This window comes from Passer domesticus, chromosome 4, assembly GCF_036417665.1.
Source record: "Passer domesticus isolate bPasDom1 chromosome 4, bPasDom1.hap1, whole genome shotgun sequence".
NCBI classification, from domain to species: Eukaryota; Metazoa; Chordata; class Aves; order Passeriformes; family Passeridae; genus Passer; species Passer domesticus.
In genome coordinates, this window is record NC_087477.1 from 41,640,459 (window position 1) to 41,664,658 (window position 24,200).

The 24,200-nt window shown below is 42.4% G+C and overlaps 1 protein-coding gene across 4 annotated transcripts in view; it reads left to right on the top strand.

Annotated features, from left to right (window-relative positions):
- The window catches only part of TMEM131L (transmembrane 131 like), a 79,501-nt gene extending 67,082 nt beyond the window's left edge, over positions 1–12,419 (top strand). For 2 of the 4 annotated variants that reach the window (XM_064417420.1, XM_064417421.1), the window contains exons 27-35: positions 905–1,029; positions 2,571–2,728; positions 3,562–3,747; positions 4,794–4,872; positions 5,868–5,953; positions 7,271–7,391; positions 9,476–9,564; positions 10,386–10,528; positions 12,007–12,419. In XM_064417420.1, the coding sequence (XP_064273490.1) occupies positions 905–1,029; positions 2,571–2,728; positions 3,562–3,747; positions 4,794–4,872; positions 5,868–5,953; positions 7,271–7,391; positions 9,476–9,564; positions 10,386–10,528; positions 12,007–12,285 (1,266 nt within the window). In that variant the 3' untranslated portion in view covers positions 12,286–12,419. The remainder of the gene's footprint in view (positions 1–904; positions 1,030–2,570; positions 2,729–3,561; positions 3,748–4,793; positions 4,873–5,867; positions 5,954–7,270; positions 7,392–9,475; positions 9,565–10,385; positions 10,529–12,006) is intronic. The other 2 variants (XM_064417422.1, XM_064417424.1) reach the window with 1 other exon arrangement.
- The last annotated feature ends 11,781 nt before the right edge of the window (positions 12,420–24,200 follow it).

A 24,200-nucleotide genomic window follows, 5' to 3' on the forward strand; every position in this document is an offset into this window, starting at 1 on the left:
GACCTGATCTCCAAACCAAGGGCTTTGCATCAGAAACTTGCATTTGAGAGTACAGCAGGCAGAAGCCCTTTAGCAGACTGTGCAGTTGCTGAGAAGGATCATTCTTCACCTCTGGTTTCTGAGTATGATAAACATATCAGACTGTACCTTTGTTGCAGGCAGCATAAAACACTAAAAGAGCTTCGTAAGGCAATTAGTGAACCTGAGAATCTGGATTATGTTTGTATTCTGTCTACTGGCTATAAATCCCATGGCAAAATGGTGTAAGGAAGAATTGCTTACATTGCTTGGGGAATATGTGAGAAAAGACACAGTCTAGTCTTGCTTTGGGAACTGTTGTTACAAACTTCTTTGCCCGTGTGGCTGATGGTGCTCAGTTTGTTTCTTGCATTTTTTGAAATGACTGGTATTTGCTGGTAACTTACTCCAGAATTTCCTCAGCTGTAATTCAAATGAATGCCTTCCCCCACCGCCCCCAGTTGCTGAGGAAAGGGAGGATTTATTGCTGCTGAACTTACACACCAGCTGATCATAAATCTGGCAGATGTTTTTTGTTTTTAGCACATTGGGAATTTTATTGACTGCTTTACTTTTTCTCCCTCCATTTTTTTTATTTCCCTGAAAGTCAGAGCTAGATGCTGTGAAAGGGAAAATGCTAAGTTTGGGAATTCAGAAATTTCTCTCTCATCATCTCTTGCTGTCTTGATGGACAGTCTTGGAAAGGCTGTTTAAATTGATGGTGCTGGAAAGAGGATGTGCTGTGGAAAACCACTAAATCGTGAAGTAACAATGCATTTGGGTCGGGTCATTTTGTCCAGAGAAATTTAGCTAGAAAAATCCAGTAGAGTTCATTGACTAAGTTAAGTTCATTTTATAATGTCTCAGCTTGTATTTTTGCCTTTAGCAAGAAGATGCATATAGAAAGAAGAAACCTCAGGAGAAAAAGGAAGGAAATGTACCAAATATGAATTGGAATAGAAATAGAACGTCTAGGAAAAATAAGAAGAAGAATGTAAATATATCCACAAGGTATGTATTGCCTCACCAAATCATGAAGAAACACAGAGTTGCTGTAATGTTTCTGCAGGTTTTGCATAATACATTAGGCAGGATTGCTTTATCCATTTAAGTAAACACACATTAATCCTGGCCTGAGATTTACTTTTAGGAATGTGCACTACTAAGTATCACCAGCAAAACAAAAAAATTTAAAATATTCCATTTAAAATATTCCATCTACATATAGATAGATGCAGCTCATTCTGCATAGCAGTGGTAGCTCTCTGTTAGAGTCTGGAATGTGCTGTCTCTGAAGTTCGGATGGTTAGCTTCCTTCCCCTTGTGTATTGTGTGGAGAAGTTCTAGTCATGTATTCTCTTCACTGAAAAAAGGAAAATAAAATTGTTGAAATGATTCCGCCTTCAGGAGAGTCATCTGCTATACTGAGTGACTGGGGGAATGTTGTCCTCTAACAATTTTGGAAAAGAAATGGGTAGAAATGACAGAGTGGCTTGCATTTTTGCTGTAATGATTGAAACAAGTAGACCAGTACTAGATTGTAAAGAATATTGAGTGATCACTGTGGAAAGTTACTTCCCCACCTCACCCCGAGAATTGTTTCAGTGCATTTTAATGCAAACATGCATTTATTGCATTGTTTTAATGTATTGTAAAGTCAGTTGTAAATTACTTTTAATTATTTTCAATATATTTTAAATTTAAAGTTGTTTGGATTATTAAAAAATGCTCATTACATACTGCTTTTAGAATAGAAACACTTCTGAGGAGAAAATCCTACTCCTTCCCCTCCCCCAGCCCTTTTAAGGTCACAATCCTACAAAGCCTTCACAGACTTAATTTTTATTGCGAGTGCTTCTATTGAGGTCAATGGACTTTAAAAGGAGATTGTAAATCTGAAAGGGCTGTTATAACTCATCATATACAAATTTCTGTTCATTTTGTGGGAAGCCGAGAAATGAGCAGTGAAATACTGAAGTTTAGTGTCTGTTCCTTAAACCAATTCAGCAGTTGCTGCTTTCTGAGTTAAGATGGAACCGTTCCATTTCTGCAGAAATTTGACAGCTGACTTTTAATCATTTTTCCTCAATACTCTCTGATTATGATATTGGATACAGATATTTCATTTCACCTTTACTAGCAAAAAGCTAAGATACTCTAGTTATAATTGTGCCAGTGAAATGAACACAGGGCACATTTTTCTTTGCATCTAGGTCTTTGTACACTGCTAAACTGTGCTTGTCACTGCAACATCTGATGCCTTTCTGCCAAGTGCATTAGAAAATGGAGTTAAAAGTGCACATGTTATTTTGTCTCTCCCCCTGAGAAGTACTAGTCTGTGTGGTACAATATTGCATTTTGGGAAAGGTTTTTTAGGTTTCTGTGAAGTTGGGGAATAAGACTCCCAAACCTACTGCTTCCCCTGCACTTTGTCTTGATAGCTGTGTGAGTTGAAGTGTTTAATACCTGGAAAGGAAAAATGCAGATGAAATGTAAAATGCAAATGAAATGTAAAATGCAGACATGGTTTTTTTTTGGTGTGGTTCTATTAGGGTCCCTGAGCAGAGTGAGTTGAAGCATATGTGCAGTGAATTTGAAAGGCCGGATCTGAGAGGGAATATTGGAATAAGAGCCTGGTGTCCTCCAAATAACGGGGAAAATTGTAAAGCAGACCAAAAATCTGGGAGCTTATCCATACAGGGAGAAACAGGTATGCAGTCTTAATTGTCTTAACATGGGGAAAGAATCACAGTGTGAATTTTGTGGCAGTAGTGCATTCCTTACTTGAGAGACCTGTGCTTTCCTTCCTTTTGAACCCTGACACGAAGATGACAGGACTGGCATGACGCAGTACCTGAAATAATAGCTGTTCACTACAGAAGAGCTCTGTGTGCTTCTCCATGGGATTGGTTCATGGTGCAAACCAGAACGTGAATCCGTCTGAAGCAATGATCCATCAGTTCTTGGTGAAGGAAAGACAGACTGGTAGTCTGGTTTTGTTTTCAAAAGAAAGCTTGGGTACCTGCTTCTTGCCTTTCCATCAGGGTTTTAATAATCTGTTTTCCCTGACTCCAGGGAAGAGGAGATCTGAAGAAAGTTACCAATTTCTGTAGGATTGTCCTTATTATCTCTGATGATAAAATAAGTAAAGAGGATCTATCATTTATGAATTCATTACTTGCAACATTTTGTCATTGCTCTTTGTATGCATGTTCCTACAGCCAGGATATGTTTCATGTTTGAAGTATTAAGTATATATTTCAAAGGACAGTATGCACTTCCTCTTTCAACCTATGACCTATAGCAGCACTGTATCCTCACTTACATTCATTTTACTAGGATATCATGTAGGTCAGAAGCTCCTTGTGTTAGGGGCTGGTTTAGTTACTGAAGCTATCAGTAATATTATTTCCTCTCTCTGAATCAGTAAATTCAGAGAATCCGTGTAAATTTATGATTCAGATTACTTTTCCCTGACAAGACTTTCTCAAATGTTGCGTTGTTTTTCTGATTGTGTTTTTTTGTTTTTCTCAAATTCTTTAGAAAACTTTTATCAGCGGTCCAAAAAGAAGTGTTTGGAGAAGTTTTGTTCTGATTCAAGCTCAGATTGTGGAAGTTCGTCAGGAAGTGTTCGTGCAAGTCGTGGGAGCTGGGGTAGCTGGAGCAGTACCAGCAGTTCGGATGGAGATAAAAAGCCAATGATTACTACCAGGCATTTTCTTCCATCCAGTAAGTTTTGCAAACAGCACCTCTTCACAGTAGTGCACAGAGTTTTCACCTTCCTGCTGAATAGAAAGGCCTACCACAGCATGGGGCACATGACTTGTCTTTTGTAGGGCACCTCTTAGACCCACAAGGAGGGATGTAAACTTTGTTCTTGACAAGAAGTACATGCATTTCATGGAGATGAAGATGACTGTCAGGCTCCACAGTGAGCAATGTGCACAGTTAGTTGTCATGGAAGGATGGGAGAGCTGAGAGTCACTCAGAATAGCCAAAGGAATTCTGCCTTTGAATTTGTTTATCACATTATTTGTTTTTTTTAAACATTAAAACTGTTTAAGTAATGCACAAATTAGGAACTGTAAAAGCAGTTCAGATCTGAGAAGGCTGTGTTTGGATAGGTGTATTTGAGGTGTAAATAGCCAGAACATCTAAGCCACTTGACACATGAGAAAGGGGAACTGTGCTTCATTACTGCAATTTTTGAATACCTAAATATCGCTAAAGTAGCTGAAAGTCATTGAAATAGTTATCCAGATTCATGTGGCACTAGAATTAAATTTTAAAGTGCTGAAGTGACACCAGTAAACCCAGATTTGGGTACTTGCAAAAAGATGGTTTGAATTATTTAAAAATATGCAGAAACTTCATGTGTATTTATGTGTGTATAAAACTTTACATTTCGTAATGGTAGTGTGTGATCTGTCTGAACCTGTGATCAAATAGATAACAAATCATGTGTATATGACTTTCCTGTTTGTTCAAATTATAAGGCCTCTTAAAAAAAAGAAAATAAGTAATTCTGAATTCATACTTTATTTGATAGTAGCAAGGAACCTCTCCTTCAAGACTGTGGTAATCACTTTGGAATCATAAAATACATGTTAAGACTATGGACGTAGGTAGCATGCCTTGAAATTGATGCAGTTAGTGATAATCCAGTGTGAGAGAACTTGATTAACAACATTGATGATTCTGTTTGTGTGTATGTATATTCTGTGCATACTTCTTTTTTAAGGATCTTTGATTTTCACAGTCATTCTTTTCTTTAGGAGAGAATATTTCACAAAATGATTTTCCATCTGAAACTCCTATCACTCTAAATCTGTCTCATAACATCTGCAATACCAGGTAAAAAAATTGAATCTACACCTGTAAGGCATTAAAGAAACAACACCAACTTGAAGTCTTGTCTCAGTTTGATAAATAATACCTGTTGGCACCTGTTATCTTGTAATTTTTTATGATCATCTGATTGTACTTACTAGTTGAAAGAAGAATCTTCTTCAGTACATGAAAAGATATAAGCAAAATTGATTATGCTACATAGGTACAATAAAAGCTTCCAAATGGAAAAAAAAAATGGAAATTGGTTTTCCACTTTCACTTCTTCCTGATCCTAGCAACTTACATGTCCATTACTGCTTAGTTGTCTTTTTATAAAAAAGGTGAGAATAAGACTTTCAAGTTGATGCTATTCTTTAATGGGAATAATGTACTCCTAGGATATACAGCATGAAAATTGATTCCTCCCTCCCCCACATTCTTTTCTCCCTCTTTACTGTAGTAGAGATAGCATCTACAAGTTTTATTACTGTGAATCCTCGTTTCACTTCTTATTCACCACTCTCTGTTTTCACTAGGAGAAATACTCCAATCCTTTTCCTTTGGGATTCTGGTGCTTGAAAATGTTTTCTTTTATTCATTTTGACTAGTTCCTTTGATGGGTTGGTTTTGATCAAAATTCACGCTCATGTGTCTTCATGGACATAAAAGTAAACTTACCTGAAAGTTATTCAAACATTATAAGAGGTCCTACTGATCTTCATGAACTACAGTTTGTTTTCCAGTTTTAGAGAACAGCTTTTGAACTACCTGTAATTACCTGGGGTAATTAAGATGTATTAATTTTATTCATTTTGCATGTGTGATAAGTAGCTGTCTTTTAATTGGAAAAAAGACTTTTAAAAATGGTACAGTTGTAATTCTGAAATAGGAAAAACCAGGACAGTGGAAAAGCAATAGCAATCATCATGGTCATCAGAATGTTTTCTACATCTCTGTATATTTCCTTTGCAATAGTTTGGATTATGAGACTTAAGACATTAAATTTTCTTTTCATTCAGCAGAGACATGAACAGCATCCCCCAATATCCTGAAACCTTATGTCCCAATTTCACTGACATAGCTGCAGATCCTGACAAAAATAAAGGTCAGTATTAACAACTGAAGCTGTTTTTCACACACTTTGCCAAGCAGTTTCAGTGATATTGCTAATAACACCTCCACCAACTTGATAGACACATTGTTACCAGAACTTGACTTGCTTCTGAGCAAGTTAGGTACAAAGTTAGCAAATGAAGGCTTAAAACCTTGTTAGCTTTTGCTTATAACCTTGATAATTTTCGCTGCATCTTCTCTGTGTCAGGATAGCATTTAGCTTTCTACTCATGTTCTAGGTATTCTTTCTTTTTTTCATCTTCTTGCTGTGCACAGATTAATGTTCAGAAGCAATGCAGCTGGGAGATGAGGAGCACTGCTTGCTGTGTTAAAGTGAAGCTTGGCACCAAATCAAACATGACCATTTTTCTCTCTAAATATCCACACTTGGGACTTGCTCTCTTTGAAAGCAATAATGAGTGAGGTTGTGTAGCACTGTTGAAATTAATGAGTTTTCATTGTTTGTATCTCAGAGGGAAGTAATGTTAGCTTTTTGAGTGGGATTCATAAAGGCATCATGCTACATGGTGTGGTGGAGTTTGAAAGCTGGTCAGGACACATGATTCTTTGGGCAGCAGCACTCCCTGCCCTTCTGCTGTAGGTTTAACCTGTCTGATAACATACAAATGCTGATTAACCTTCTCCTATGGTAGCAATATTAATAAGTGTCATGTGAAATAATGAAATAGAGCCAACTTTGCAAGCATTGTCTCATGGAAATAGCTAATTTGGATTTTTTCTTTTCTCCAGCTGCCAGTTCTCATAGAGTTGATAGGAACCAAATATCTGTGGGCAGTCAGGACATGCAGTCCATGAAGGGCAACACAATTAATTTCTGTGCTAGAGGTTAAATACAGCATTAAATGAGTTCACAAATTGTCTGGTTGGGAATGGCTCCTGTCTGTTAGAAACCTGACCCTGTTCCTGCTGTATAGTTGGACTTCAGAGGTGGTTTGCCACTAAGGGATGGGCACAAGAAGGCCCATGGGGATTGCATCCCTGCTGTCTCTCCTGCTGTGTGGAAGTGTGCCACCTAGGCACTGGCAGCTGGACACTTAAGGACCCTCAGTAGGGTTGCCCTGTTTTGTTGAATTCTGGTTTCTCAGTTTAAGTCTTACATATATCTTTTTTTAAAAAACAGAAATTTTGAGATGTGTTTAAAGATGGGCCTTCGTCACAAAAAAAGTTGCTTAGTAACTCTGGATTTTCTTCTCTAGCAGACAGTCCTTATTTGGTATCTGAGAATAAAGTAGAATCTGCGGAGTCTCCTTCCTGTTACTCTGCATTTCATTCCCCTTTCCTTTTTTAGGTCTTTACCCAGCAGGAGACTTGTGGCCTGCCCAGCCAGTCTGCATGACAAACAGTTTGAACTACAACCTTGAGAGTAATATACCATGCATGATCCAAGAAACCCCCTCTGTCCACAACAGGCAAGTTATGTTTTCTGTAAAAAGTACAGATAGTGCTTTGTTCAGGCTTCTATAATGCAGAGGACTGTACCTTACTCATAATTTTTGTTAAGGCAGATGATAGTTAAAATAAAAGTCGTTCTGCCACTTCAGTCTTAGTTCTAGTTAGTACATCATGGTTAATTTTATTAATACAAATTCACTGCTGTGCCTGTTCATGTATAGATATTACAGAACTTTAAAAAAAGTTTAATTAAATACTTTTGGAAAGTTATTAAATACTTTCACTTGTTTTGCAGGCAGAGAGCCTGGCTTTGAAATCTATTGCCCTCTTGCTAAATGCATAGCTTGTGTATGCCACATGGTGTGTTATGCAGTGTGTACTTGTGTTAAATGGCAGAAGCAAACATTGTTATAAAGACAAATATTCCACTATAAAGGTGGTTTAGAGATACAAGTTGGTATGTTTCAGGCTCTGTCTATATTTGGGTTGATCTTTCTGTAGTAATGAACTTGATTAATTCTTATATTTTACACTGCTCACACAGCAAATGTCAGTAATGAAAGATGTGCCACAAACTAGAGAGCAGAAATACTCTGCCACCACATAGCAGTGAAATATGGGCAGTCCTTCAAGTTGTATCCTGTCATCCAAAATGACAGGAGAAGGACCTGGGGTCCTGGTGCACAACAAGCTGTCCCTGAGCCAGCAGTGTCCTTGTGGCCAGGAATGTCAGTGGTATCCTGGGGTGTATCAGGAACAGCATTGCCAGCAGGGCGAGGGAGGTGATCCTGCCCCTCTGCTTGGCCCTGGAGTGGCCATCTGGAGTGGTGTCTAGTTCTGGACTCCACAGTCAGTGCAACAGAGATCAGGAGCTCCTGGAGCACCTCCAGAAAAAAGCTACAAAGTTGTTTAAGGGTTTGGAGCAGCTCTCTTACAAGGAAAGGCTGAGGGAGCTGGGCCTGTTCAGCCTTGAGAAGAGAAGACTGAGAGGGGACCTCATCAATGTCTGTCAGTATCTGCAGGGAGGGTGTCAAGAGGATGGAGCCAGGCTCTGCTCAGTGGTGCCAAGCAACAGGACAAGGGGCAGTGGGCAGAACCTGATGCACAGGAAGTTCCACCTGAACACGAGGAAGAACTTCTTTACTGTGCACTGACCACACCGGAATGGATGGTCCAGAGGTTGCAGAGTCTCCCTCACTGGAGATATTCAAGAACCCTCTGGACACAATCCTGTGCCATGTGCTCTGGGATGGCCCTGCTTGAGCAGGGAGGCAGGACCATATGACCCACTGTGGTCCCTTGCAGCCTTACTCATTCTGTGACTGCTTTCATACACCTATCTCGATTTGGACTTCATATACAAAAAATATATGCACATCCATGCAATTATTTATTGATATTTAGAAGTGATAAATTAAGATAGCTGCTTGGCTGAATAGTAAAATTGAAGTAGGGCAGCTTCTTATGAAATCTTTTTATATGTCTGTCTTGTGCAGACTGGATCCAGAGTTGGATTACTTCAAACTTGCTGCATAGCAGGGCCTATTTTACTACTGACATGTCTTTAGGAATTACTTTTGAAAAAATCATCTTGAAATTTTGAAATTATTTTAATTAAAGAAGTATAACCCCTAGAAATCTATGTGTAGCTCAGAAAATGCACTGTTTAACAGAACTTTAGCACGTCTGGTTGGGAAAATAGAAATCTCCATTTTAATTGCTATTCTCAAGCATTCAAATGTGTTATGTCTTCTTCTGCCACCTCAAATCACATTATCCATGATTGTGGAGAAGAAGTACAGTTAATTTATTTTTATGAGGAAGAAATTTCAACCCAGTTAGGCATTGCAGGAATCTGGTAGCATCATTACAAAGTTGTTCATTTTCCCAGGGGAAAAAGAACTCAGTGAGAGAGATTGCTGTGATTATGTAGTGTCACAGAGTAGATACTGGCAAAATTGACAAGTGGAATGTGAAAAGCCTCCTGATCAGTTACAGGCATTTTGCATCCAAGAGCTTTACAATAAATAAGTATTTCTAAGTCATTTTCAGAAGTTCTGCAAATTGTTTCTGACTGCAGATTTTTTTTTTCTTGAGACAGCTTCATTGACTGGAATGCAGCTTGTGACAGCCAGTTTTCCAACGTGTATTGTCCACTAGAGATGAATGAATACGGTGCTTTCCCAGAAGGTAGGATGAAATAAAGCTTATTAATTATCACAGGGCATGGTTGTTTTTCTCTCACCTTTTATAGAACAGAAGGCTGAGCTGGTCTGTACACGGGTGTTCATTGCTTTCAACTTTACGTTTTCCAGCTGAGTGTTCTGTAGTAATAAACAATGACTGCATTTGGTGGATGAGAAGATTGGCCTTTGTATAGAGCCTGAAAAGGCAGTATGCAGGACTTCCAGAGGGAATTGAGAGAAATGCTTGTGCTTACAGTATTACACATATCTTTTTGCAAAATCTTCTTTGTTTCCCCTCTGGCAGGCTTCAGCCTTCCAGTGTGTGAAATACAAGGCCTCTTGTGACCAATTATCTTTCCAGGCTAGAGTTTCTTGGCTTGGGAAGCACACTGGCAGCAGTCTAGAATTCTTTAGCATTACCTACCTAAGTACTAATGAAAGGTCAGACTGCAGTATCCCAGGCAGCACGCTGGTCCCTTGGGCGCTCAGAGCTGAGACATGTTGGCGGTGAGGCCTGGGGAGGTTCTGCCATGCACGTTCTGTCTAATCAAGACTCTGTTCTCCAGTAGAGGGACTGCCAAGTCTTTATCCTGTCCTCCTGATAACAATAACAATTACTGGTCTCTAATACAGAGTGGTAGTCCTGTTGACAGAATTGATACACTCGCTGCTGTGCTACCCTGATGCTGCATGAAATCACTGAAGGATTGGGTCAGTCCCAGCCTGGCTCACTCTCAAGAAGATGCAGTGTTCCTCCACAGAAATGTTACTAGTGTTTTATATTGCAAAAGCCTTAGTTTGTTTTCTTGATTTTATAAATTGCAGAAAACATGAACTATCCCAGTGGCTTCCCAGGTACTGCAGCAATGCAGAATACAGCCTTCATTGACCAGAACTGTCCCTCCACCTGGAATGCTCCTCCCAACATGCCACCTGCCTGGGAGCCTGCCAGTTATGTCAACTCCACAGTGAGTATTGCCACTGTGAGGCGCTGCCTTTGTGTGCTCCTTCAAAGCCTTCCTAGTGTATTCCTGTCTTTTCCCTACCTGTTGCTTGCATGTTCTTCATGAATCTTCTGAGTAGCCTGATGTGTGTGTTTAATGCTGGCATTGGTAGCCCAGGCTTTTCCCAGCTGTTTGTCAAGGATGTTACTGACCTTGTCTGCAGAATTTTGAGATGATCCTTTTGCCTGAAAATTGACTAAAATCATCTTACATATGGAAAAATATTTTGGGCTTATGTAGTCTACTGAGACTTTTTTCTATCAAAATCAATGTGTCCAGTTGAGGCTAAAACCCAAAAAGTGCTGACAGAAAAACCCAGAGAGATTTGAAAATTGAAGAGCTGAATGGACAGCTGTTCTCAGAGACTTTGACAGTTTTTTTTTTTTAATAGGAAATTCAAGCGATTTCAGTTGGATTTGTGCAGATTTCAGAATCCTGACTTTGACCTGTTATCCAGCCATATTTGTGTCATCCCATAGTGCAGTGTAGTAACTTCAGTTCAATGTGGTCTTTAATTGTAACTATCTTCTCTTCTACTCATATTCCAAAATCGTCTATTTTAGATTTTTTTTATTTACTATAGGTTTATTTTGAATGAAACTAGCTAAATAAAGCAAGAAATATTTTCAACTGTAAAAATGAAAATTCTTCTATGTTAAAAAGTGGCAAAACTGGTAGGAGACTTTTTCCTAAAATAAACATATATTTTATGTCATATTTTATTCAGGAATGCCAGGAAACACAGAAGGTAGAGATTGGAAAATGCATTAGATAATTCAGTTCATTTCCCTGGCGGGCTTTTCTCCACAATACATTTCAATGTTTCATTCAGTTTTAAAAGTCCCAAGACTTCCATGACCTTCGCTGAGAGACTTCCTTGCAGACTAATACATCTTGCCCTCCAGGAGGTTCTTTATAAGCTTTCAAAATTTTCTAACTAAATTCCCTAGCTCCCAATTACAGTCTCATTTTTCACACTGAATATCCCTTCTGCTCCCAGCATGCACAGTCTTTCTGGACTGAGGCATACTTCAGCCCTTTCCTTGTCATTTCTAGGCGTCCTTCTCTTTTAATTTTAATTCTCAAAGTATGCATGGTGATCTTTGTGTATCTTCCATTTCCCCTCTGTTTTCCTCAACAGTCTGACCATAACTCAGTAGTATATTGTTGTTAGAGTAATATCTGTGCTGTGCAGGGAGGAGCTCATGTGACTTCATTCAATGGAGAGCCTTTAAACACACACACACACGCACATTAATGCTGCTGCAATATTTTTGGCAGCCATATTTCTTTGTAAACTCCTCTGTAATTTTCTACTTGTAGATTTCTTAAATTTCTGCATAAATGCTGCTTCCTCCCTCCCATTTAGTACCTAGCATTTCCAGATTTTGGCAAATGGTCTGTGTTGCAGTTTCCCATGCTGGTTTTATCTTGCTCTGCAGCCCTACCTCTCAAGCACCCGAAGCTTGTCTCCAATGTCTGGACTTTTTGGTTCCATCTGGGCACCTCAGAGTGATGTCTATGAAAGCTGCTGCCCCGTCAGTGCCACGACTCAACATTCAACCCATGTGGAGAACCAGGCAGTTATGTGTAAGCAGGAATACTATCCGAGGTTTAACCCCTTCCGTGCCTACATGAACTTGGACATATGGACTACAGCAGCCAATCGAAATGCAAATTTCCCACTTTCGAGGGACTCGGGTTATTGTGGAAACGTGTGAAAGGAATTTGACTTAAAAATGTGAATAAAGATGCTTGCAATTTTGAGTACTAGAGTAAGCTGGTTGCTGAATAGATTACAATGTTGGTGAATATTTTGGCACTTTTATATTGAAAATAAATTTTTTTTACTGAAGTCTGAGCATTCAGTGCATTTTAAAAAGCACAGCATATTCAGGATGCTGTTATTGTTAGGTGAAGGCTATAAATTTAAAATTCAAATTTTTAATCATCATTAAGGACAGTATTAGTTCTTAAGAGCATCCATGAACCTGTACTGCACACGTTTCTTCTGGAGTTTACATTCTGTGGTATAAACTAGGAGTGGTTTAGCAGTTGTAGGCACAAACTTACACTTATAAGTAATTGCATCTGTACCAAATAGTAACGGGGACCTACCTGTTGATGCAGATGAGAGAGTTTCCAAATGGTGCCACTTCTAGTGCTGATACAGTTGTTAGTGAGTGCAGACTTCTGGCAGTAGGAAAAAGGCTGAATTGTGGCTTGTTTATCTGGCTTCAAATTGCAAGCTGTCACTTGGACAATGTTAAGCTTGTGCAGTGTGGGTGAGTGGGCATTTCTTCCAGGAACTTTTCTTGTTAGTGACTCCTGGCATTTTGTGTTGTTATTTTTAGCCTTCATGTTGCAGAAGCATTTTCAGTGCATTTAATTGCACTTGTTTAAAATACCAAAGCTTGAACTGAAAGAAATGTTTCTTTGAGAGCAGAGTTCACACCACTCTCCCAAATAGAATAATATTGTGCTGGCTCATGTTGGGAGACTAAAACTGTGTAGCTGAGGAAGTGCTGCCACTCATGCTAGGACTCAGTCCATCATGCAAGATGTCTCTGCTTACCCTTGCTGTGGATCCTTTTCTCTGCATGGCAGAGTGTGTCTGGACATCAGAAGGAGATGGAGACATCCCTTAGGTTCAGAGATGTCCTTGGCACAAGGGCACTTGTCAGGCCTGAAGAGAAAGTGGATCCACTAGCAGTTTTGTACAACTGCTTAAAGAAGAGCCATAGAGGTGGCAGAACCAAATTCTCTGTTGTGGTGGCCACAGGCATTACGGCAAGTGGCCGTGGTCGTGGATTGCCACATGGGAGGTTGAACAAGGGGAAGAATGATGTCCCACATGGGAGGTTGAACATGAGGAAAAATGATGTCACTTGAAGGGTGGTGCTGCAGGAGAACAGGTACCTCAACAGGTGAACAGATCTCTGTTTCATGTTCATGGCATAGCTGAATGAAGCCACATGTGACCTGCTGTAGTGGAGATGGTAATCCTTTTCCTCGTGGGAGGTCAGACTGGAGACCACCAGGGTCCAGATACTATTTGAGGATTCTGCGAGTCTTGAGCAAGTTCCTTACTTTTTGCTACTTAATTTCATCTTGCCTTTTGCTCACAGAGTGACTGGAAGACAAGAGCTCTGTTTGACAGTAAGAAATCAAGGCTTTTTAATTTGTTTTTTGTTCAAAAACAGAGCAGAAAAGGCACTGCAAAATAGTTCACAGCCTGCATGCAAGGTTATTCAGTAATCTGAGCTCTCAGACCTAAATTCTGGCCCTGCTAGTCTCACCACATTGCTGAGCTATCAGACCAGCTCCTTTATCTTGCTGGTTTCATCCAGAAATGCCATCCCAGGTCTTGAAATATTTTAGCAGAAACAGTGCATTTCCGCAGAAGGTTTGTTTCGGTAAGTCAGCAGTCCCTGCAAAATTACCTTTGTTGAAAGTTACCCTGCCAGCTATGCTTTCACAAGTGTTTGGGTTAGCTCAGAAGGTGGTCAGGGACTGGTTGAGAAACTCAAAAGCTCCTACATTTACCTGCTCTAATTGCTCATGTGGAAGGTTTTCTCCAAAGCCTTCCTTTGGTTTCAATGTCAGAAAAATGGGATCGTCACTGAATGCTTCTCTGAACTGTGGTGTTTTAATTGCTTGGTCAGGAATTAGAACCTGGGCGCTGGCTGCTTTCCATGATGTGTTGTACTGGGCAGGAATCTGTTTGACTCAAGTTTAATCGTAATTGCTTGTGATTCTGAAGGGAAGTTCACATGTTCCTATGAACTTTGATGCTCCTGAAATTGGTACTAAGCCATGAGAAGTAGTCATAACCACCGACATGCTTTCTGTGCACCTCTTGCCTATGGTAAGAGACTTCAGGAGGAATAGAGTGGGAGTATAAACCCAATAAATACAGATTTTAAAAAAAGTGATCCTTTGGTTTGAAATGGAATTAACTTTTTTATTCCCTGGATAATATTGCTTGTTGTACAGCATGCATGGATTTTGGATAAAAAGGCACAGGAGAGAGGAGAGGACATGAAAAGATGTGCTTAGTTGTCTTAGTTTATGCTCTTAATTCCATTTAATGTTTCAAGGATGTCCTTATTTTCTGTGCACTGAAGGGAGGATTTTCCTCAAGTTCCAGTGTAAGGACATGGATTTCTTATATCTGCAACAAACTGTAACAACAACCTCAAAACCCTGCGGAGTTCTGATAGGCACTGAGTCCCTGTTTTAAGTAAAGTGTATGTTCTAAACAGAGTCAGTCACTGGAAAAGAGAGGAAAAATTATGCAGTAAATCAAGCAAAGGCACTGGAGAATTCAGGGAGAGCAAAACCAGATAGAAATGTTTGGCAAAGAAGACCTGTGTGAAACATTTGATCAGACTTGTTAAAAGTGCCAACAAAAGACAAGGGGAATGAGCTACAAAGAGCTTGAGAAATATTGCTAAGAAAGGAAACAATCATTCCCTTTAATCAAACCAGAACAGATCAAGAAGTTATTCCCCCAGGAGCTGTGTAGTATTAGGCAAAGTTTTTCATATAACTTTTCATAACAATAACTAAGGAATGTAACAATCTCATTAAGGTTACTAGAAATAATTGCTGCCATCAGGAGACATCTGTAGCTTAATTAGCAACCCACTTGAATGCAAGTGGGTTTGGGCTCAGTTAAAAATAATTCCTCCTACAGCAAAGGGAAAGATGAAATAAATAATTGCTTTGTACCAAAGTGATTATATTTCTGCTGGAGTGAACTGGAGGGGTTGCTCTAAAGACATCTCATTGTCATGAGCAAATTTCTAACTTCTTGCCTTGTGCCTATAGCAGCATGGGGGGCCTTACTGATATCTCTGAAACTGGTACTGTTTTAAGAGACTTCAGCAGAACTTGTTCTAGGTTAACCAAAGAAATGCTTAAAATTGGAAAGGGAATACCAAAAATACCAGTATAAAAGTGCAGTAGCCTGCACAGTTCACTAATAGTTCACTGATGATGGAGTAGAAGAAAATCCCCATGGGTGCAGTTCCAAACATTCAGTATTGGCTTCTGTCACCACGTGAGCATGATGTACTGTCTGGGCATTCATTGTTTTCCCAAGAAAACTGGGAAGAAGTGACAGCCACTCCTGCTTTCTGCTGCCAGCGGGTTTGTGGCTTCTTATATGTGTATTGATAACTAGGGATACCACATTATCAGGCTATGTTGGCTGAGTCTGCCTGCTTGGGCCAGTATTTCCATTATGGAGCCAGAGAATATTTCTGGCACGTTTCCTGGAGGTCTGTCGGTACTGAGAAGCAGCACTTGGACAAAGCCAGAATCTCTGGCAGGGTGTTTTCCTGCCCCACCTTGCCGGGCTGTAGCAAACCCCTCACAGCGTTGTGCTGCAGAGCTGCAGGAAGGGGAGCATCCAAGGCAGCTTCCCTGCAGGACAGGGGCAGCGCTCTGCTGGGACCCTGTTTGTGGCTAGGTGGGGCTGGTGCGGTGCTGAGCCTGCTCCTGCAGGGAGGGATTTGGAGAGCCCAGCAGCGTGGCTGCCATTGCTCTGGCCTGGGAGCCCGGTTTGAGCTCCGTGGGAGCAGCAGATGGGTGAGGCCGAGCTGCCAGTATCACCTGCAGGATCAGAGCATGGGGACAGGGCTGTCCCCTGGGCAGGCCCCGATGGGGAGCACCGTCGTTGCTTGCTCATCTGAGTTTGTCACAGGTACGGTGGCAATTGTCAGACCTGTCCTACAGCTCCTGCAGCTGGACCTGGGCGTGCAGGACGGTTCCAGCTGCTCGGAGGAGCAGTGACCAGCACTGGCAGAATGAGCCCAAGGCCTCTGAGGGCAGGTGAGAGACCTGATTGCCCAGGGGCAGATGAGCTCATGGGAGAGCTGTCAACTTAATCTTCTGAAGAGAGCGGAAGGGGAGGAAGCAAGGGAGGTTTCCACCACCTACACTAGAGCTGGCAGTGCCTGCAGCTCCACCACCCAACTTCTTTCTGCCTCTGGAGAAGCCTTGGCAACTCCTGGGAAGTCATGGCCTTCACAGCAGCACAGGTTCCTGCAGAGCCATCCTACCAGGTGAGCTCCTGGCTGATATTTACAGTGGTAGGTTGGGTGTTGCTTTCTGGCATTTGTTTTCTTCCCTTTCATTCTTGTGAAACACCCATTGTTTATTTTTCCTAGTCACTGAGTCACCTCCATCTGCTTTTGCCCTTTTCACATACTTGGTTTGCTTTCAGCAGTTACTGGAAAAAGTGCACAGTGGCACTTCCCTGTCACCATGGGTGTTTTGCTTCTGCCTTTGATTGCCCCGTCCTGTTGTTCAGTCTTTCTGACCACTCCTATGGAGAAAAAGGCTCAGGGCAGGACTTATCACGTCCTCTTCTGCAACATGCTTGGGTGGAGTGAAGGCTCACTGTCTCCCCAGGACTGCTGTGCTGCCTGGCCCTGCTGTGTCCCTTTCTGGCAGAGGTTGGTGTCCCAGCAGCAGAAGGAGGTCCCTTGTGTTGCTTGGGGCAGTTGCCCAGTCCTGTGCAGGAAGAGGCTTTGCTGGGCAAATCCCAGTGATGCTTCCTCGGCATCTGAGGGTGTGGAGGAGTGGAAGACAGTGGGGAGCTCTGCTCTGCCTCATTGTGAGCAAGTGACAGAACAGAGTAGGGGAGAGGATTTCTTGTCCCAGCCCTACAATGTGATCTTGCAGCTGAGGTCCTGGGGGCTTGCACCCACCTGTGCAGCTCATTACTAATGTGTGGACATGGGCACTCCTGGCCTGCTGTGAACTGAGTCTTGCTGTTCCTCCCTCCATCTCTCGAGTGGGTTTCCCTGCAAAATCTGTCTGTGCCAGCTTGACAAAAACACCTCCTTTGTAACTATGGGCCACACACTGTACAGCTCACTTCTTCTGCTCTGCTTCATTTCCTACTGAGTTCTTCAGCAGCAACAGCAGCACAATGCCTCAAAACTCTTCTACCCCTGGGGTTGCTCTGAAGGATTTTTTCTCTGGTTGCATGTGGACATTACTCCCTGGGCTCTCTGGGTTTTTAGCAGCCTTGTTTAGAGGTGATGGAGGTCTGGGTGTTTCCACATGGCCCCCTGCACCTCTCTGCAGATTTTATTGCCTGGGGGCTGCCAGCAACCTGCACACACAGGGACCATGCTGGCTTGGAATGCAGGACCTGCCCCATGTACAAACTAGTGCCAGATGAACTTCTCTGGCTGTTGTGGACTAGCTTCTCATCTAGCATGAACTGGTGATTTAGTCACTGTCAGCTAAATTGCCAGCAGCCAGGCTTGGCTTGCAGCTGAATGCAAGTGTATGTGTCTCTTGGAAGGACAATGTCACCTCATGAGTGACCAAAAAGACCCCATCCTCTTCAGTAAATTCAGCTCTTGTGCAGGGATTTCGAGAAGGCAGCAGATCATACCCATGACTGTCCCTGCCATGCTCTGGGTTATGACTGCTGTACCCATGGGCTGACAGGCTGTCCTAGACCTCTTCTCCAACCACTCTGGACAAATGCTCCCTTTGCTAGGAGCCATTTGGTTTTAATTTTGGCTGGATGTACAATTTGTGAAAGGAAGCTAATGCTTTCACATGTCTTTTTTAGCACAGATGTGTAGGGAGCCTATGCCTAGACCATGCTCCAGCTCTCAGAGACAATAACATGGAAGATGGGCTGCCTTCCCTGGGCTGGGCATCAGCAGGTGCTATTTCAGTATTAGAAATAATATTCAATAACAGTGCAGGGCTATTTCAGAATTGGAAATTTTCATGCATCCTTCTCATGCAATGCTGGGGTGCTGCAGCAGTGCACAGTGCCTTACAAGAATCTGCTACCATAGCTGGTTCTGATTTAGTGAGAAAAGTATTTCACTTCATTCACTGAACACAGCCTTGTTGGATGAGAGGTGATTTGCAGTGTGGTGCAGGTATTTGCACTGCTGAACAGTGCAATCCAGATGTTGAAGATGATAAGGGAAGATTGCAGAAATGTCAGGAAGTGCTGCACCATTCCTACACTTTCCTCAGACCTGTGAGACAGTGGAGCTTGTTGCTGTCTTATCAGCTGCATTCATATGAGAAGGGCAGCATTCCAGCAGTGTTCCTCCAGCTGCTTGCAGGCAGGCTGGCTCATTCTGCCTCCAGCCCATCTCATGATGGCACAGGTACCTCCTGGACAGGGCTCATGGCACTTGTGAGGGAATGGAAAATGACCTCATTGCTGCCCTGTTTCCAAACCAGAGTGGGAAGCCCTTGCTCCTCCTCAACTTCCCCACACTTGTCAGTCACACGAGCTGCAGTCTGTGGCATGAATGGCCTCTGGAGCTCAGTGGCAGTTTCAAATTTGTCAGCTCTTTCCAGAGCTGTCTGCAGGTTGATCAGTCCTTCTGCAGACAAGCAAGCAGCTCTTAACCAGAGGAGATGCCAGCCCTACTTCTGTAAAAGCCTCTGCTTAATCCCAGAATTGTCTTCCTTGTTTGGTTATTAGCCTTCAATTAGGCACCTTTCAGTCCTCCTGTTGGCTAAGGACATGGGGCATTCACTGTGTTTGATTTCAGACTCTCCCTGGTAGCACTGTGTACAGTTCATGCATTTGCCAAATGACTTAGCATACCAAGTTTCAGTTTTTCCCATCTGCATGTCCTTGGCACGCACTGCACTTTCCAGGGCTGCTAGAAGTCAGACCATAGGTGTCTTTTGCTTAATCGAGGTTCAGCTGTCTAATTTTCTCACACCAGCCCTCTGGTGAGCACAGATGTGGGTGAGCAATTTCTCCTGACACTTTGCTATCACTTTCACCACTCATACATCACACCAAGTGCAGCTGGTCTCCCTCTCCCAGCTTGCAGGCTTTGCTTTTGCTTTTGATTGCAGTCTGGAACATGACAGCTTGGCATGGCCTGGCCTGAGCCATCTGTGGCTTGCGGGGTGGGATGCCCCTGATGGTAAGTAGAAACCTGGGACACAAAGACCTGATGAAAATGCCCTGGGGTGGACAGCTTGCTAAGCTCACAGTGACACAAACTTTTCTCATCTGTAACTACTTCTGCCTTCTGAGTGAAGTTCACAGGCAAGATTGTTTCTGTTGTAGTAGCTGAACTTCATCACCCAGTTTGATATCCTACAGCTATGTGCAACTTCTGATTGCCCCCAATTCACAATGGCATTAAGGAGAGATATCTTTGTGCCTTTTGTAGATGACCTGCGTGTGTGTTGGAGGGATTGTCTGGATTTGTTTTAAGAAAGTAATCTTTCTATTTACTTGAAAGATTTTTAATAACAATTCTGTTTAAGTACAGATAAATTATAATTAGTTGAGGACCAAATAATGACTTATACAAATGCTTCACAATCCTTAAGTGAATATGATTTTTTTTTTAATTAGTTTCCTTAGTAAAATGTAAGCCTGGGTGCATCTTCCAGAATGGCTGACATGACAGATGCTCAGTAAACTGCAGGTTTGATTTTGGTTGCAAGAACCTCATGTGCCATTTCCTGTAATAGAGAAACCTGAAATCTAACCAAGACAGTATTATTCTTTCAGAAGAGCTGATCTCAGGGATGAGTTAAAGGACATGGCCTTTGTTCTGTCCTTCTCCTTGCTTCCTCTTGTCTGAGTAGACCTATATCAATTGACCAGCCCCATCAGTGAACCTGTCAAGCAGAAGTTCAGCTGTCTTGGCTAGAGCATCACTCATATTTCATATAGAGAGTTTGTTAGAGAAGTCCTCAAAAAAACTAAGTATTGATTTCTGTGAATAAGAATAGGAAACAGATGGCATCAATTCCAAGTGGTAAAGTGGTTTTTAACTAGTCCAGTAACTAACGTTCCCAAATGCCTACAAAATACTACAGTTTTATCTTAGCAAAGATCAAAATAACAACTTTAAAGCACTTGTCAGGCATACACAGCCATGTGTTCCAATAGATGGCAGACTGAATGAATCCTTACAGTAATGGGACTGATTTGCCAATTTTAAATTCCCCCCTGTACTCCTGCAGTGAATAATGCCTAATGACTGCTCTGGTTGTTTTTTTTTTTTTTTTATTATTATTTTTATTACTACTACTGTGGACCCAGTGTTGCCTCAGACATGCTGCAGGTATTAAGAGAAGTCTGCAAGTCTGGGATCTGAGAGCCTGGTGAGGAAGCATTTCCTGAAAGGAAGGAGTAGGAAGCCTCTGGAGCCTCCCAGGCCTCCTTAAGTGTCTGAGTATGTCAGCATCTACTGCTGTGTAGATCAGTCTGCTTGCTCATGAGTATCTGTATTAATTCCTAGCAAAATACAGGCAGAAGACAGACCATAGCACACCCAACACAGATTTGCACAGGCAGGCTCTGCACTGCAGCACAGTCTCTCACACAGGTTGTATGTATCACAAGTAAGATGACTGAACCCACGGGAGCTGCAGCAGTGCCTAGCAGCAGGTGGAAATGCTGTGTGACAGCTGTTGCAAACTCCAAAAACTAGCCTCAGCTGTACAATTTATTCTGAAAACTGTTTTCCAGTTGTATAATCTATTCTGATGGCAGAGGAGGCCATTTGTCACAAGCTGGAATAAACCTTTTGGAGTCCATACTGTGTGGAGTTACAGTTGAGCTAATACTTGCCCTTGTGCAAGATCATGACTTTGATTAGTTTGTCTGCACAACAGCTGCCTCTGCTTTCTGTGCAAACACTGCTCACTGGTTTACAGTCTGTCTCTCTCTGGTGCCTTGCTGCTCTGCTCTGAGAGCCAAACGCTGTGCCAGGGGAGGGAAATGCTGCAGTGTGTGCCAGGACTCTTGGCCCCTTTTACCTTACTGAAACTTGCCTTCCCAAGACATAGGCTTCTCTTTTGTTTCCCTGGTTTGTGTGTTATGTGAATGGTTGTTTTTAAAAAGTCTAACCTTTTACTTAGCTTGATTGAAAAGTGTATTTTTGGCAGTGGAGATGGAAATATAAGCACACTTGAGAAATCTCTGGATATGGTAATGGTACCCTTCCCCTGCATTCCCCATCAAAAACAGCCTGGAATTGAGTTTCTAGAAGCTCTATATACGAAGCTGAATGTCAATGTCACTTCAAAAAATTGTGCAAAAAGCCTGTAGCAGGGATTTTTTTTTCTTGAATTTCATCTTACCCATTGGACTTTATGTATCTCCTGAAACAAAAAGACAAGGAAAGAATGTCAGCTCTCTTTTTCTAGGTAGGTGTAGCTTATAGTAGATATCAGTAAGTCACAGTTAGTGATATTGTGTAGGGCTTTAAGAATTAGAAAACAGTCCTACCACAAGCAAGAGAGACACTTGGTCAAAATTTGAGATCCTGCTGCCTCTTTAGACACATAAGCATTTAGCATTTAGTTCTTGGATGTCCCATATTCAACTGACAGTGGTATCTGAACACCCTGGAGTTTGGATACCATGATTCCTATTGGATTTCTGTGTCTGCTTCTGAGTATGCTCAGGATGTCTCAGCACAGCTGGTGCTCTGACAGTGTCATCCATCTGTGACAGTACCCTGTCAGAGTGGTACTCTGTGCTCACTCATATCTTCCTCGCCCACATTTTCTGCAAGGCTTAATCCTGTTCCTAATCACCTGGCTCCTTGAGAAAGCTTGTCCAGAAGAAGCACCTCCTTTTGTTCTGTGTCTCAGCTGTATCAGCATTTACAGAGATTTAGGGAGCCCATTAAAAAAAAATTCCCCTCACTCTGCTATGGAACTGGAGCACTCATGGTGTATCTTCCCTGACTTTCCTTACTGTCCTGCTATTTGCAGAAAAAGGAGCAGTGATGACAGTTTATCTCAGTGATTTCCTCCTGCCACAGGCCTCTTGAACAGAAGGTCACAGCTTCCCAGAGCCAGGCAAAGCCAGTCCCTCTGTGTGCAGGAGCAGTCTTGTCCTGCTACCTGTAAATGTATAGGGTAGATTGGATGTATGCAACTGTAGGGACGCAGCTCTCAGCTGCTTCCCCACAGGTGGGGACTGGGAATTAGAGGATCTTGTTGCCCTTCTGACTTTCTACCCTGGAAGAGATGGAACAAGCATGCCCTGCTCCTCGACAGGCGGCCCTGCAGTGCCTCAGTAGGTTCACTGTCTGATTTTTCCCTTTAAATGCATTAAGAGTTCATCTGATTGCAGAGTACCTGCGCTGCTAAAGGTGTGGCTTTATCTATAAGGTTGTTTTCTTGCACACCACAAGTCGTAGGAAAAAGAAAAGGTTGGAGGGAAGGAAAACCCCTGGCTGAACTCTGGAGTGGGAAGTGCAAGCATTTTAGGACAAACCAGCTCTGAAGCCCCGTGGTGAGCTTCCCACTTCCCCATGCCTCCAGGGCAACTGGGCGAGGCTCTTGTTCTGCCTGTGATTTCCAAAGGCTTGCTGAGCCAGCCCTAGTGTAGTTCCACAAGACCAGCAGCTTCCCCATCCCTTCCTTCCTTCCTTCTTTCCTGCTAGAGGTGTCCTTCACTCCTGAGAGGTTCCCAGGGAGGTTTTACTCCTCTTTGGATGGCAAGAATTTGGCCTGAGTAAGGCAGATCCTTGGAAAGACAAAGCAAGGTCTATTAATCATCGTCCATTTCTTTGTTTATTTTGGGTATTTCCTGGTTTCAGTGTTGTACAATGTTTACCAAAGACGAGCAGCCAAAGTAAACCACAGGAATGAAAAATTGCAAATGGAAGAGCCAGCCGCACGGCACAGCTGGTGCCATGCCTCCAGGGGCTTCAGTCATTTCAGATTAGGTGCACACTTGGCATTCTCCTGCAAGTCTGCCTGCAAGGAATCATCCTGGAACAAGCCTGCCTCCGTGCACAGCAACTGACAGAAGGCTGAGGCAGGTCTGGAAAGACTCTCTAGCAAGAGGGGGGATTAATGTGCCTGCTTGTTAACTCTGGCAGAGTGTTCAGTCGTCATTGTGCCAGCAGAGTTAGGGAGAGCAATTGGAGAGGGATTATTTTATGATTGGTAGCATTCCTGGGGGATGGGGCATTTTTTTGGGGCCTTCCTGCAAGGAGTAAAAAGCAGAGGGGAGCACAAAGCAGGTCCTTCACAGATGGCAGACTGTTTCAACATGAGGAGCCAAAAGGGATGGAAACGTTCCCTTCTCCCTTAATCCAGTTGCAGACCTGACTCACCCTGAGTTTCTGGTATCAATGTTGTCTTGTTACTCAGCGAGAAGTAATGAGCTCACAGATTTCTTGTCCAGCAAACCAGCTTGCCAGCTCCTTGCTGAGTTCCCCCTGAAAAGGAAAGGGCTGCCCAGCCTGGAGGCAGGATTTCTCCACCTGCAGACACAGGGAACAAGCCAAACTCATTCACAGGCTGTGCTTCATCATGAGAAGTATGAGAAATACTTTTTTACAGAAAAATTTAGACCACTGAACAGTAGGGGAGAAGAGTCCAGCCAACCTTTATTTTATCCATCCCTTCTCCCATTACTTGTTGCATTTTTGTTAGTGACTCTTGAAAAATTCTGTTCAGCTGGAAGGCCTTGTAAATATCAGACAGGACACTGTCAGAGGCAAACATGGAGGCACCAGAGACGTCAACAAGAAAGATGCCTCTCAACAGAGGGTTGTCCATCTCAGTATGTTCTGCCTGGCTTTTCAGTCCCAGATGTGAGCTGGCAACAAAGTGTTCAAGGAATGAACCCCAGAGA